Genomic DNA, 15,930 nt, shown 5'->3' with positions numbered 1-15,930 from the left:
GGAAGATGACATCTTAGTTTGCTCTTTTTCTTTTGAAAATCAAATTAAAAACATTGACTAATACATTGGGAACTGGATTCCGCTAATTCCTTCAGACTGAATTCCCGATTTCACTTTTTCTGTAGAGAGCTGACAATACCTTTTCGTCTCCTTGCTTTGATTGTTAGATGCAGCTATTCTAAACTGCATTCAGTTCACAGACAACTATAAAATCTCCGTGAAAGTTTCTTTCCATCGACTTTAGCTGAAGGTAGTCCACCTCTTAATTCTATCATTGCAAAATGAGCGATGGAAAATAACAAAGAGGGTGCGATCATCTGTGAAAACCAGAATTAAAACCAATCCTCGTTCAAGAGTGCCATCTAGTGATCAAAATAACCCTACAGCCTTTATATGAAGGATGTGAACTCATCAAGTTATCGACTGATTTTTAGGAATTATTTACATTTGAAACCATAGAATGACAAAGTTTCTCATCTCTAGCAGGCTGCTCTTGCTGCAGATTACAGTATCTCACTCGAAGGCCACAGCATAGCACATTCTCAAGTGACAAGCGTAACTTGAATGTCTTTCACCTCCAATGTTGAATGAATTTTAGATACCCAGAAGTCTGTATCTTCATAAACCTCACAGTGCATATCCATACGCAGAAGTCTGACCATTCCAGAGGAAACAAAGTAACGTGTATGTAAACGGAGAAGTGGTGTTTGGGAATGGTGCTGGGTATTAAGGAAACACACAGCATTGATAATAGAAGTACACTACTAACTTTCCTCAGCTCTCATTACAAATCTCCATATGTGGGGACTGGTTTGTGATATAAGGAGAGGAGAGATTTAATCTTTGATTAATATTGTTCCCTATGCAGTGTAATTTTATGCAGTGTTGACTGGGACTATTCCTACAAGCATGTGCACAGTTGTAGTGAGGTTCTAATGAGATAAGGCCTGTCATGTTCCCATCATAATTCAAAATGCCAACATTAGAACTATTCAGAGGACACTTTCTCACATCTTTGTTTTTAAACAAACTATACAATTAGATTCTGATCAATAGTTTACACAAGTGTCTTGAAAGAAAGGCATGATGGCAGAATCAGAAGCTAAAAGGAAAAGCGAACCATAAAGTACTCTCTAGTTAGCAAGTTATATGACAGTAGATTATAAACCAGCTGCTAACTTAGAAAGGAAAGAACTTTGAAAAAGCAAGCAAATCAAACAAAAATATGCTCTACTCTTGTAATAGCATGTGGTTGGTTTTTTTTTTTAATCTCCACTCCTTGACAAGAGAATATATGATATATGGGTTGCAGTCAATGGCTCAATGTCCACATGGAAACCAGTGACAAGTGGTGTTCCTCAGGGGTCAGCACTGGGACCAGTGCTGTTTAACATCTTTGTCGGTGACATGGACAGTGGGATTGAGTGCACCCTCAGCAAATTTGCCAATAACACCAAGCTGTGTGGCATGGCTGACACACTGGAGGGAAACTATGCCATCCAGAGGGACCTGGACAAGCTTGAGAGATGGGACTGTGCGAACCTCATGAAGTTCAGCCAGGCCAAGTGCAAGGTCCTACACCTGGGTCATGGCAATCCCAGGCACAAATACAGGTTGGGCAGAGAATGGATTGAGAGCAGCCCTGAGGAGAAGGACTTGGGTGTGCTGGTGGACAAGAAGCTCAACATGAGCAGGCAATGCACACTTGCAGCCCAGAAAGCCAACCGCATCCTGGGCTGCATCAAAAGAAGCGTGGCCAGCAGGTCAAGGGAGGTGATTGTGCCCCTCCACTCTGCTCTGGTGAGACCCCACCTGGAATACTGTGTCCAGCTCTGGAGACCCCAACATAAGAAGGACATGGACCTGTTGGAACAGGTCCAGTGGAGGGCCATGAAGATGATCAAAGGGCTGGAGCACCTCTGCTGTGAGGACAGGCTGAGAGAGTTGGGGTTGATCAGCCTGGAGAAGAGAAGGCTCCAGGGAGACCTTACAGCGGCCTTCCAGTACCTAAAGGGGGCCTACAGGAAAGATGGGGAGGGACTCTTTATCAGGGAATGTTATGACAGGCCATGGGGTAATGGTCTCAAACTGAAAGAGGGTAGATTTAGATTGGATATCAGGAAGAAATTCTTTATGGTAAGGGCGGTGAGCCCCTGGCCCAGGTTGCCCAGGGAAGCTGTCAATGCCCCATCCCTGGAGGTGTTCAAGGCCAGGCTGGATGAGCAGCCTGGTCTAGCCGGAGGTGTCCTTGCCCAGGGCAGAGAGGTTGGAACTAGATGATCTTTAAGGTCTCTTCCAGCCCAAACCATTCTGTGAAAATGGAATACGCTAAGTTTTGCCATGCCTCCAGTTTTCATAGCACAGTTCCTCTAGAAAAACATAAGAAGTTTCACACAACCTTTTTTTTAATATGAATACCGCTGCAAAAGATTAGCATAATCTTGATAGCTGTATAATAATTTCTAATAGGAATTTTAATATGTACTGCTTACCTAACATGCCATTGGTTATTTGTTCATTTAACACAATAAAAGTGACTAAAACCTCTTCTACATCAGCCAGATCTATGAACTTACAAAACTGAATCATGCTTTGGAAGTATGGCAGAAACAATGCATCTTCTCTTTTTTGTTGGCACAAGCATACTTCTTTTTTGAAGTATGGCGCTTCACTTTCCCCGTAAATGGGATACATTGTCAGTGACTGGTGAAGAAGCATCAAATACCATACTTTGAAGACAGCCACAAACAAACCATTTGAACAATAATTTGACTTATTCTGCATATAACTACCACAGAAAATACATTACTTCATTACCAAACAATTGCTTCTTGTCAAAAGCAATCCTGCAGAACAGACTAATTCTTTTGTTTTATATACATTTGCAATTAAGGAATTTAATTCAAAGAGAAACCTGAACTCAATTAAGCTTTAATCTTAAAGTATCATCTGAAAACTATCAATAGTCACCAAAATTTATGTGCCAAATAAGGGCACAAGTTAATAACACCTTTTTTCACCAATACTTTCAGATATCTAGTAAACAATATGCTATTTCTTGTCCAGCATCTGAAGACCACTACTTTAGTTAATAAAGTAAGCATTCGTTTAAAATGGATGATACAGTAATTTTTCAGACCAATTTTCCTTCTGGGGCATTCAATATATCTGAATAAAAAAGCTGGTTCAGCTTTGAGGTCCACCTCATAAGCACTTTTCCAGTTCCTTATGTCTGCTGGCTGAGGGTCAGTAATTTTAAATTGCAGTAAGCGCACCTAACATGACTGTTACTCTAACACTCGCTTAGTTCGTTTTAAAGTTTTTTAAGTAGGAAAACAGCATCTGCCATAGGAGACCATATCATTAACCAGTGATATCTTACATCCTGACTGTACTGTCCAATGGTTATTGCCCCAAAGGAAGCTGAAAAAACCCCCAGTAGATTCAGTCAGCTGTACCACAATATGAAACGGGGGTAGGAGTCAGCAAAAGCGGGACACATTATTTGCATGTGCCCAGTGTAGGCAGAAGATTAGAGGGATGTGATTTAATTAAGTTTATTGGTTTGAGAAGTATGAACAATAATGCAGCATATGAGTAAGAACCCACTTGACTAAAGCCTTAATTCTTTGACCTCATCCTGAAAAAACTTTTTTTTTTCAATACATAAAGATTAGCCTAGAACCTGCATTACTACTATGTAATCAGGTCTACACTTCTTTTACTAGAAACCAGGCCAGCATGATCTTACAAGACTATGAAAGACAATAAATAATAGAAGGAAAATAGAAAGCAATGCTATTTCAGAATACTAGATCTTACCCTCAAGAGAGAGCTTATGATGCAACCGAAAGTTACCAAATGTTAAGGACGTGCACTCTTGCCCACACCTAGAATTGAACTGATCCCCCTGAATTTTCAAAATACACAAAATACTGCCTGCTTTGCACTGGCAGAACTGGTAATCTGATAAACTCTCCAAGTCTGGCTGGACTGAAACAGGGTGCTTGCAAGGAACAGTGTTTGTACTAGAAATCTCACACCTAATGACAACTCTTCCACCCCAAGCACTCAGCTGACCTTAAATTAACAACTGAGAACCCTCTTACCCAGGGCTTACTCTTCACACAGCTATCAGCGCTACCCTTTTGCTAAGCCTTTTCATTTCCAGCTGTCTTCTTCTTAAGGTGATTTGACCATAGTTGCTTACAGCAGTTTCTAGTAGCTCATGTTTTAAACAAAACCTGTTTAACGTGTTAGCATGTTAAAATACACCCTTCTATTTTAAATTCAAATCTTGAAAAGAGACACTCCTTTTTCAACTACTGCAGTTTCATTTGCATAGTGGACTGAAATGAATAACAGTGACCAGGGAACTGGTATATGGGACTCATCCAGATCCTTCCCCGGGCTTCACTACCGATTTTCTGAGACCTGGGCAGTTTGCTGACTTACCTTTTGTTTCGTTTTCCTCATCTATAGAAGAGGAGTATTACACTAAAAAAGACACTGAGAGATAATTTGTTAAAAATAAACTGTGAGGCATGCAAAAATTATTGTCAACACAGGTCAATGGAAAGATCAATATTTTTGTTATATTTAGAGTGCTTATGTTCTGGAAGACACATTCAGACTCTTCTGTGAAGTATTTCCTTAATTTTGAGTTGACTGATCCCAGTGGTAATCGTTATTTATAATGAGCTATGTATACAATAAAACTACATCTTAAATAATTTGGTGCTTTGTTTTGGTTTTTGTGTTTGTTTTTTAATCTTCAGTGATGTTTCTTATGTTTCTTCTTTTCCCCCCTTTTATTTATTTTTATTACATTTTATGTGAACAACAGAGCACCACTGATTTTACTTTTTTTTTTTTTTTTTTTTTTTTTTTAAGCAGGTAGCTCTAAGAAGGTAGAAATATGACTTCTCCCTGAATGGATAAACTGAATAGGAAACACGGCTTCTATCAGATAGCACTGTCTAAGTGTTACATTGTGCACAGCAAATAAGGAGATGCAAAAATCGCTCTCAATCTAGTTCCACTTCAGTTCAGGAACAGCAAGTGTCCACTCTGACAAGTTTTGGGGTTTTTTTTAATGAATTCTAAGAAAAGTCTTAGCCATGGATTATCTAATGGGAACAGAATTACTAAATGAAAGTAATTCTAAAATAAATGTTGAAAATAGCACATAATATGACCAAATGACTTTCAAATGCATTTCTAAGCATAACAAACTGTGCTATGACTATAAATTCTCTGGGATTTATGATCTGTATCTTATACCTCCTCAGCCCAATAAGGTTCCTCAACGACTCTGGGCACTCTCTTCCATACTACTCTCTGGGTACATCTTCTTGCACTTAGGAGAGAGTCTAAAGGAATTCAAGGGTAACCAGCTCCTCTCTTCCCTGCAAACTCAACTCTGATTCTTTCTGTGAAAATACATCAGTGTGTAAGAGCTGCGAGTCACATACATAAGCTATTGTCATTCATATGAACAAGGATAAGATGAAGCCAGAGAAAATTAATTACATTATGAAGTAATGAAGTTATTGCCACAGAGGTGAGTAGCGGCATGTTTACAGAACAGAGACTTTACAAGACAATAGAAAGAAGAAGAAAGGAAACGAAACCTGCGACAGAAACCAAAACTGATCACTTTTCTCTGTCTAATTATCGGCTAGCCTCTAAAATGTTTACATGCAGCCTGAAAGTTGTAAACGTGTGAAGTGAGCAAAGAGCCCTGCAAAGATAGTATTTCCCCGTGTGGGGTCAATACTAGTTTTACAGCAATTCAGGACCGTCCCCAGATTCCCTTCTAAAGGATGCACTTTCCAGGAATGCTGGCAGGATCAACACTTATCAGAGTCACATATCGAAAGGTATAGAAAACCCAGCTTTTTTATGAATCTCTTATTTTCCTCTCTCTTCCTAAAATAATTCCTTTAGTTGCTACTCTGAGACATGTCAGTTTGACAGTTTTCTCGTATTCTAGATTCCAAACTGCTGGTGATGTCATGTCATGGAGAGTAATCCTGTCTTTAATGAAACTGATTTCTAAATGAACAAAGCTTTCTTATCCTCTATGTGGACTTATAAAAACTATCGCAACCAAGTACCCTGGCAAGAATATCACGGAGCATAACAAAATCTGAATGGGCTAGGTTAGAAGTAATAACTGTTCTCTAGAGCATAATCAGGTTCTGTCTACTTTCTCGTGTCTGGAGTGACTGCCAACATTGCAAAGTCCTTCTGTATACTTAAGGGGTCACCTTAAAAACACATATTACTATTGATATTTTGATAGAAAGTAATTGTCTTTCTAGAAACTGATTAGATTAATATTTTGAGCTGAGCCAGAAGAAATAAAAGGAAAGAGGCACTAATGAACCTAATAAAGAGGTTCAGTCTAGAATGGTTGTTAATCTATATAACTAACTTCAGGGAAGGAACGTTTGGTGTCGATAAAGCATTTCCTTAGTAAATTACTGCTGGCTCCAGTGTAAGACATTTACAGTAAACACCAAAAGTCTGCAAGGCATCTGTTCTATTCACAGTGGAAGAAGGAACTTTGCTCCATTAATAACTTTAAAAACATGCAATAACTAATTCATGATGGCAGTTCAAATCCTATCAGCAGCCTTCATTATTTGACCAAGCTGAGTTCAAAGATAGAGCAAGTTTTAAAAAACCCTTGAAAGTTTAAAAGTACACTTTAAATTATAATAAAGAAGCTGTGTCGTTCTTCTTTCTACTAAATATAAAAAAGCTGTAGCTTTAAACCATGTGCAACAACATTATTTTAAGAATACATGCAAGATAAGAGTTAAAATGTGTATATAAAATCCTATATGATCTCAGATTCCGTTGTAGTGAAATTGTATGTTATATAGAGAGGGCATGTGTAATATACGTGTATGTATATATAGTAAAATACTTGCTGGAATTTTAACATTTGACTTTACTAGAGATTTAGTGGGACTTTGCCTAAGGCAAGTTTTTAATAGCAATAATAAAAAAATACTTAATGGTACTTAGGGTAAATAATGTGTGGTCGCTATGTTTAAAAAAAAGTAATACCAAACATCTGTGCTAGATTTCCACGTGATAAAATCCCCACATTACTTACAGTTCTCCCAAAGTTATACAGAAAAAAAAGCTTTAATTAAAATTCTGAGAGAGACATGTGACAACCAATTTAAGAACTTTAAGGCAGGCATCTTGTGTTTTCTGACAGGAATGTATATTTAGTGATCTTCATGATATTTAATTCTGAACATGAAGAATGCCATGGTATGACAATTATGGCCTCAAGACAGATTTTCAACCGTTAAGCGTGTATTTGTGAAGACCACTTTGTTCCATATGGGATTATTTCCTTATCAGAACAAATGCTATATCATTTTGTCTCAAAAAAAAAGTCAATAAAATTCAGCTACCTTTCAAATACATTACTAAAAATATTTGAGTGAGGTTAGTTAGTTACAGACACAGGATTCAGTCTAACTCAGTGATAGAAAACTGAGTGCAAACTGGGCAGAAGTTCTCAGAATCCATGGAAAAGAGCTCTATATTCTCTCCTCAATACGCTGCATTTCCAAAACTGAAGCAGAAACACATGCTCACACGTTTTGCTCTTCAATCAGTTTTATTTGCTTCTTTGCTTTGTGAATGGGCAACTAATAAAACTTTGTTACAACTATTGCAAAGCTGGGAACATCTAGCTATCTTTGTGAAAGCTTATTGCCTAGGTTTTAAACTCCTTAATAGATAGAAAGAAATCTAATCCCATTTTTTGCATAGCTTATTTCCAAAGATTTTAATGAACCTTACCACAATGAACACTGATATTCTTTGCTATTCCTGTAAAAGAGCAGGATTCCAACTTCAGCTGAAGTGTCCTCCTCCTGTTGTATAATAAGGCTCAAATTTGCCATTCCTAAGACCTTCAAACACAAAACTTGAGTAAACCTATCATCACAAGTTTGCCCCTGTAAAACAAAGTTTAAAGATGCAGTGGACTGCATGCAGCAGAAAGGTACAGTCTTTGAGGGCCAGGTAGTTAAGACGCCAAAGTCAGTCTGAATCTGCTAAGAACAGGAAAACAAAGTAAACAAATTTTTTTTTTATTTTCCAGAGTTATTCCCATGCCCGCGGTACACTAGCTATTTTTATGCCTCTTCCCTGTGCCTCCCCTAAGAAATATAATCTAAGGTCTGGAGAAATTCCGTATCTTCAAAGGTAGCCATATTATGAATTCTGCTACAGCTATTCACAGGAAAAAAATAAATAACCAATGGCTTAAAAAGAGAAAGTTTTCATGATTTTTGGATATTTTGCAAATTATTTTGAATTCAAACAGTAGGATATTGGTTTTATGGTAATGTGCAGGCAGAAAATGAAAAACATTTCATAATTGACAAAGCGGTAGAAACTGAAGGACAACAAGAAAAGTTATTTCTCTCTACCTAGCCAAGTAAGCTTTGAAAAAATTAATAGCTAGACAAAAGCAGCTCTGGAATAACAAAGAATATATCCCTTACTATACAATTCCTTGTATGATCAGTGTTCAGGGGGGTGCAGGTCAAGGAGATAGAACTGACAGCCATTGGAGACATGGGTGTGTAGAAAAGGGTGTCCTTAATTGCCAGTGTTCCACAATCAGTTACTTCAGTTTCTCTCACAGCATGTTAGTTTTATTCTCTGGTTTGGTCAAAATTCCCCCCACCAGTTATTATTAATAACATCAATTTCTTCTGCTTCTCATCCATTAGCTTTCTATCTCACCATGTTGACAGATCTAAAAGACTGGGAATGAATAAGAGAGAAGACAGATTCCAGGTTTGGCACTATTTTAAAGCACTAAGAAATGAACAGCGTAAGGTAGAAAAATATAGTTGTGTTAGGGGAAAACACGTTCAAAAGCTCAGCAAAATACATGTAACGCTTGGCCTCTCTCCAGCTATGATTTAAAAGGTAACAGGATGGTACACAATTAGATTTCAAGAACTGAAAAACTTCATATTGAAAGTATTTTTAAACTAAATACCAACACCATAGCTTATGAGAAGTCCATCTATATACGTTTTTCAATGTAGTGTTGAGGCTGTGGAAAATCAACAGTCTTCACCTTTTTTTTTTCCCCCCACAGTCAACCTCATTTCCACCATGTTCAGGTTTTTTTCCCATAGATAGCACTCTCTCCGCTGGAGAATACAGCAGAACCTATTACTGTAAGGGTAAATTGACACACAGAAAACTCTGATCCTTGAATAACTTAATTTGCTGCTACAAAGAAACTTATCTCCCCTAACTTGTTTCAAGTGCAGGGGCAGAAAGTCAAATAGCAATACCAATTAAAAAACAGAAACAAGCGTTCAGGATTTGATCAAACAGTATGTTACACTTGACAATACACTAGTTTCTCTGCAATATACACTCAACACACGAGCATAATACTCCAACCTGTGAAAATACAGACAGCAAAGTATTTTAGATGAGGTTCTAAAATGAAAAATAATTTGTTAAAGATACAGAAAGATTAACACAATTTAAGCAAATACTAAAAAATAAGTGAATGGAATTAATTAAAAATGTATCCAAGTTCCAGTTTACTTTTAAAGCATTCTTAGGAAAAAAAAAAATAATCCAGTAACTCTGCAAGGTCATTTACACAGTTAGGGTGAAAATTTACAAACACTAGTTAAAAAAATAAAACTATAAATCCACTGAGGAGACCACTGCAGGAGACTCAACACAGTAATCCCTGTTTTATCGTGTTGGAAAACTGTATTGTGCAGGATGAAGACTACAGGCAGTGACAGTAATTCAAACGAGCACTGCAGAATAACAAGGACTTACCAAACTACACATGAAGATGAAAGTTGATCCATTTGGACTTTTAACTAATAGATAAAACTATACAGAATATCTGATTTTCCCTCAAAGCAAGCAGACAACTTAACAAGACAGCAAAAGACAAAATTTGAACTTCAGAACATTTTCCAAGAGCCTGCTTGAACAATCAAATCCAGATTCCTGGAAAAACAAGCAGGCAGCTACTAAACATTTCGTTTCTAAAGAGTTCGTAAACCCTACGCATCATACTTCCAAGGTCCCTAAAACATACTTCAAATATGCAGAAAAAAAAAATTTCAAAATCCATAAATACCATGTGCAACAGGAAGAGAGCTGGAAAGACAGTTCACCCAAAGCCTTGAATTCTTATAATAGCAAGGAAATAGCAAAATCTTCAAATCACTAGATAGTTCCTGACAATCTAAACAAGGACAGATTCCAGACAGCAAACCTAGTAAATTTTTAAACCCTGACCAGTTAACAAGGCATATCAGCATGTCATAAGCAGAAACTCCAGTAAACCCCATTCTATACTTGCAGTACTCCAGAGGAAAGACAACCTCTACATCCTCATATAAATTAAGGGAGAAATAATATTTTTCCCGGCCCCTGAGGGTAACCCAGGGGGAACTCTGAAACATAACATTAATTCAGTATAAATATAGGAGAAACATGCACAGTCTTTAAGTAGCAACATGACCTTCTTTCAGCATTCCTTGCACTGATCAATGAATTGGATGCCCAAGGACTCGACTTGGAAGGTTATGTTTTATCTCCTTTTCAGGCTCTATTTAGATCTATTTCACAGGATTACAGAATGACAGGGGTTGGAAGGGACCTCCGGAGATCATCTAGTCCAACCCCCCTGCCAAAGCTGTGCTAATTAGAAACCATTTTCAAATTTCTGCTGTAAATTTATTCGCGTCCAATACACACCCAAATTAGGATTCACAAACTTAAGTGATACTGGTGCAACAGGTGAAATACAAAACAAATAATAAATACCAAATTATCCATCCTTGAAACAGACCATAGGTACTACTCTGAGAATAGCAGATCTAAATCCAGAAACTTGACTGCTAGTTTATAGAACTTCTCTCACAATCCTCCCTCATCACAAACTCAGTATCATTAATTCCTTATGCAACTCCTTTCAGGATCCATTCACTTTCAGGCTTCATTAACAGGCGGCATCACTTTTTAATTAAAATTCTGCCTGTGATAAGATTTAGGATCCATGCCTTTACAAGAAAACTGTACGGAAATGTATCATTGTGCCTTGCAAATTTTCCAGTTTCCATGCTTCAGACGGGCCCCAGATACCAAAGCCCTCAATATTCTAGGTTAGAGAAGACCACACACACAAAAAAAAAAAAGGAAGAAAAAAGAAAACTAAAGTAGACATAACCTAATTATAAAATAATTTGCCCATAGCCAAGAAAACATTTTGACAACATTCTGTAGATGTAAATAGCTGTTCTTAATCTTCAGCATTCATATGTTTAGTGATATATAGGAGCCAATAATAGTTTTTTATGCTCTTGTATAATTTTATTCATGCTTTTATCTGTCAGGCAAATTGGTGTTTTTCCTAGACTGGAAGTCCAATCAGACTACACTGTTTCTAGGGAATGGATCTGTTTGTCACAATTCTTCTTACTGCGGGTAGCTTGTACTCTTTCACCCTGCAATTTTCACCCTTCTTAGCAGGAAGCAACAGGGTCTTTCTGAGGAAGACTCACTGTCTTGTTCGCCTGACACCAGTCACATGATAATGCTGACGGGCTGTAGAGCGCAGATGGGCTTGACACCAGGCGAGATTTTCTTTCAATTGTACTAATTCAATTATCCCAAATCCAGTCCCAAAAATGCATGCACACGTCATGTGGGTGGGCTTGGGATCAAATTAAGGGTCTCTCAAGCTATGTTGCAGACATCACCCCCTTGTTTTAACGTACAACATTATGTGGTACATTTACTCAAAAAGTTGGGGCACCGCACATGAGAATACATTAGAAATGCACATAGGCAGAAGGCTTTGTTTATATGGAAGGCAAAACATTTTAGAACACTCATTTCAAACACAAAGGGTAAAATCAAATACAAAAGTAGCACGCACTCATGGCTATTTAGCTTATAACTCTCTTCAGTAGTTCTAGTCTTCATTTGCCAAACACTAATTTGTGAAAATACAAAGAACACAGAAACTATGCTATACTTGCTTTCAAACATCATATAATCCTGCTGTGTATTCATTACAGATGCAAAACAAAAGCATGTTATATTTTTTATTAAAAAATGAGAGCAAAAACGAAAACACTTAGATACTCTATATGTTTCTAAAACTGCAGTAAGTACTTTGACAATATCTTTTAAATAAATGAGTTTTTTCTTACCTCTCTAAGATGCATGTTTTCCTTCTCCTTCTGATCTAAAATCACTTCTAAATGATTAACCTGAGATTCAGCCTCTGCCATCCTTCGAGTTCTCTCATTGTCATCTTCCATTCCTTTAGATGGCAAACCTTTACTTTGCAACATTTCCAGAAGCTTTTTTATTGATTCATCTCTGGCATTTAGTGTTTGCTTTTGTGTTTCAATCCTAAGCTCCATTTCTTCTAGCGTTTTTCTCAACAGGAAGAGCTCTTTAGCTTGTCTATCATGTTCTGCTTGAAGTCTTCGAAAATTCTCTTCTGTGAGCTCAATGGTAAAATGCTCAGCCCCTCGGTTTCCACTTTCTTGCTGGAGAAGATGGTTAAGGTCTCTCTGGGTTCTAAGCTCATCTTGAAGTGCCTGGATTGTCATTTGCAGATGCTGCAATAAGAAAGAAAAGAAAAAAAAAAAATCAATTTAGGACCTGAATGTAGGACTAGTCTTTGATTAAACTTTTGTTGTACGCTGTTACAGAAATTCATTAGAATCAATGATGAAAGTATATCAAATGACCTTATAAAATAGCAAATGCACGTGACAATATTTGTAATGACATCTTTCAAGTACTTCTAGGAAAGAAAAAAAAAAGACAACACACACACAAAATAGTTTCAGGTACAGATAAAATAAATAGCAAAGAAAGGCAAACCAACAAACCCAAACACTAGGCAGTGACACATCCATTAATACAGTCAATATGTACCTATAAAGCCGAAAGACTCAGTATTCCATGTTTTCTAAATTACTTCAGAGACTAAAGGTAATTCTGCCCTGCATGGTGCTCTACAGTACTGTTTATAAAGTCAATCAAAGCACTCACTATAATTGAAGGGGACTTTGGGGAGGGGCTGAGTTGGGGCTGGTTGGTTTTTGTTTTTTCTTTTGGCAACTCAAGCTATGAATGTGTTTAGTAAACAGGATTACTGTATCTCTAACAAGCAAACAAAAAACACAATAAGCAATACTGAATTTTGAAAAATAAATTGACTGCAAATAGTGGACAAACCTTTGTTCTCCTGGCATCCAAAAACTGAACAGCATGGTAAATGAAAAAATGAAGCAAAATCAACATAAATAAAGTTCAGATGCAAGCAAAAGAGATTCAACAGAAGGAACTGAATTTAACAAAAAGTATCTTCGACATAAAAAATAATTTTATTGGGGTATACAGAAAGGCACCAACAACTTCACAGTACTCAAATATACAAACCTAAACTATAGACAGACTTCACTCAATAGATGTGACAAATAAAAACATATTAGAAATAACTAATCACACAGTGAATAGTAACATTCCTATTTTATCTTACTGTTCTTTTACACTTCAAGGTTTTTCAAAACACAGTAACTTGGCCTAAAATATTTGTTCTACATCTGAGTACATGGGTCTTTCTCTATTCAAGAGGTAAACCTTGCACTCCTTATTCAACACAAATCAAAATCAAGGATTTTGCCCACGTTAAGATTGGAACATAGATAGTTATACTAAATTGCTACGGTTTGTTATGTTCATTACAGATTATGTTTTTTCTGCTAATTTTTTCCCTTTCACTGCCTACACAGCATACTGAATTTATAGAAGTATAAACTCCTGAATAGCCACATGGTCTGTACGAGAGGACGTAAATGCATGGCACTAGACTTTTTTTGCATTAGTGGATATTCTGCAGCTCCACATTCAAAAAACAAACAAACGAAAAAACCCAACACACACAAACAAGAAAACAAAAACAGATTAAGAAACCCTCAAAACATACCCACTCAAAAAACACCCCACCACCAAAAAAAAAGCCTAAACAAAAACAAACCCACAAAACTCCCCACAAAAAAGCCCACACAACCAGATAATTCATTAACACATGAACTCAATATAGGAGGCTTCCTCATTTTCTTTGGAGGACTTGGCAATGTTAGGTTTATGGTTGGACTCAATCTTAAAGGTCTTTTCCAACATAAATAATTCTATGATTTGCTACTACATTCACATTTAACACATTTACATCTAAAGCTATCAGTTTGTAACAATAATCTAAACTAAATGAAAAATACAAAACCTTAAGAAAATAGCCTCCTGAAATCATGCCTTTTATCAGTTATTTCAAATGGAAGAAAGTATTGCCAGTGGTAGAATTCAGTACAGTTTAACACTTTGAATCTGTTCTATCACTAGATAGCACTGTTTTAATAAATGTCAGGATCTCATTTTATATTTGCATCTTGTTAGGCATACACTCAGTTAAGAGTGTACAAATGTAGGCTACTCATCTACAGCCCTTATTTAGTTTAATAGTAATTCATATATTTTCTTAGTCTCATCATCTTTTTAATTATTTATATAAACTTAAAAGCTCACAATAAACTTAGAACTCCTCTAGATGTAGCAATTTTCTCATTTTAAATCTACCAATACACTGAGTATTTATGACTGCAAGATCGACAGTTTTAGCACAGAAATTCAGAGCATAAATCCAAATCAAATTTTCAAATAGTGCAGACATCACATTCAATGATTATTGAGGGAAGTAAACGAGGGAATTAACAAAGACAAGGGAAGGCAATGAAAAAGAGAGGCAGGTGGCACAAAGTAAACAGAATCAAAACCATTTCTTTTCAAATGCTTCTTCACTGTGTTAAGTCATAGGGACATAACAGATACCAATATTTGTAGATTCCATTAATCAGACAGTACAGTGGTTTTGCCATGATTTCAAACTAAATGACATCTTGCCTTAGACAATACAGACTTGCTGTATTCTCTAATCCTTTGTAGCTTTGTAAGACTGAAAGTTGGAGAACAGATGCTTGAAATTACTGAATTAAAAGTAATTCTGTTTTTACTAAAGAGATTGCAAGTTTCCTTTCTAGAAGAAAATATTATTTTTCTTCACTAACATTAGAGCAGAAATATGGATGAAGACGTGGTTTAAGAGTATTAAAAAGAAAAGGAAGAAGAAAACCAGAAACCACCTTCACATTACATTACGTTCTTCAATATAAAACTACCGAGATGGAAAAGGCAAGAGAGCAGGTAAAAGTAACATTTCAAATTTAAAAAAAAAAAATAAAAGGCAAATTTTCAGAAAAAAAAAATATGAGAGACATCTCAAAGAATACATTGGAATATCTCCATTCTCATCTTTGAGAACATTTTTTGCTTAGCTGATGATGTTGCAAGCTACTTTAAAATTACACTCAATAGTTTGTTTCAGTGGCATGACTAGTAAGTATTTAAGAACTCATAGTACAATTTTCTATCTTGGAGCTCAAGGAACATGTCTTTTTCTGTTCGGGTTTTGTTCTTACTGGTTGGGGGCGGGGAGGAGGGTGGCACTTAAATCCCAGCTTCTGACAGAAAGCAATTATGCACAAGACTCACAGCTTCCATTTACAAAAATATGTTTTTATTCAAAGACTTCAAAGGAAACCATGAGAATGTTGCAGAGGTGACAAATAATAAAAATACCACAATCAAATTAAAAAAAAAAAAAGGCAAAACATTTCTATAAAATTCTTCACTGAATCTTATAATTTAGGGAAACAGCTTCATTTTTTAGGACTTTGGACTTGAAATCATATAACTGACACATCTTTACTTGTTTTTCCTGTTATGGAATAAAGTCTTGGTTAGACCTTATTAAAA

General features: G+C 36.5%; 1 protein-coding gene across 13 annotated transcripts in view; it reads right to left on the bottom strand.

The window, feature by feature from the left end:
- ERC2 (ELKS/RAB6-interacting/CAST family member 2) overlaps window positions 1-15,930 on the bottom strand; it is a 508,713-nt gene that overhangs the window by 424,066 nt on the left and 68,717 nt on the right. For 9 of the 13 annotated variants that reach the window (XR_010072774.1, XR_010072776.1, XR_010072778.1 and 6 more), the window contains exons 3-4: window positions 13,297-13,320; window positions 12,255-12,671 (exon numbers count right to left, since the gene is read on the bottom strand). Coding sequence is in view for 1 of the 13 variants with exons in the window: in XM_063347991.1 (XP_063204061.1) it covers window positions 12,255-12,671; window positions 13,297-13,320 (441 nt within the window). In the remaining 12 variants the exon portion in view is untranslated. The remainder of the gene's footprint in view (window positions 1-12,254; window positions 12,672-13,296; window positions 13,321-15,930) is intronic. The other 4 variants (XR_010072777.1, XR_010072779.1, XR_010072782.1 and 1 more) reach the window with 1 other exon arrangement.

This window comes from Chroicocephalus ridibundus, chromosome 10 (assembly GCF_963924245.1).
Source record: "Chroicocephalus ridibundus chromosome 10, bChrRid1.1, whole genome shotgun sequence".
NCBI lineage: Eukaryota > Metazoa > Chordata > Aves > Charadriiformes > Laridae > Chroicocephalus > Chroicocephalus ridibundus.
This window is presented reverse-complemented; position numbering and strand designations above follow the sequence as displayed.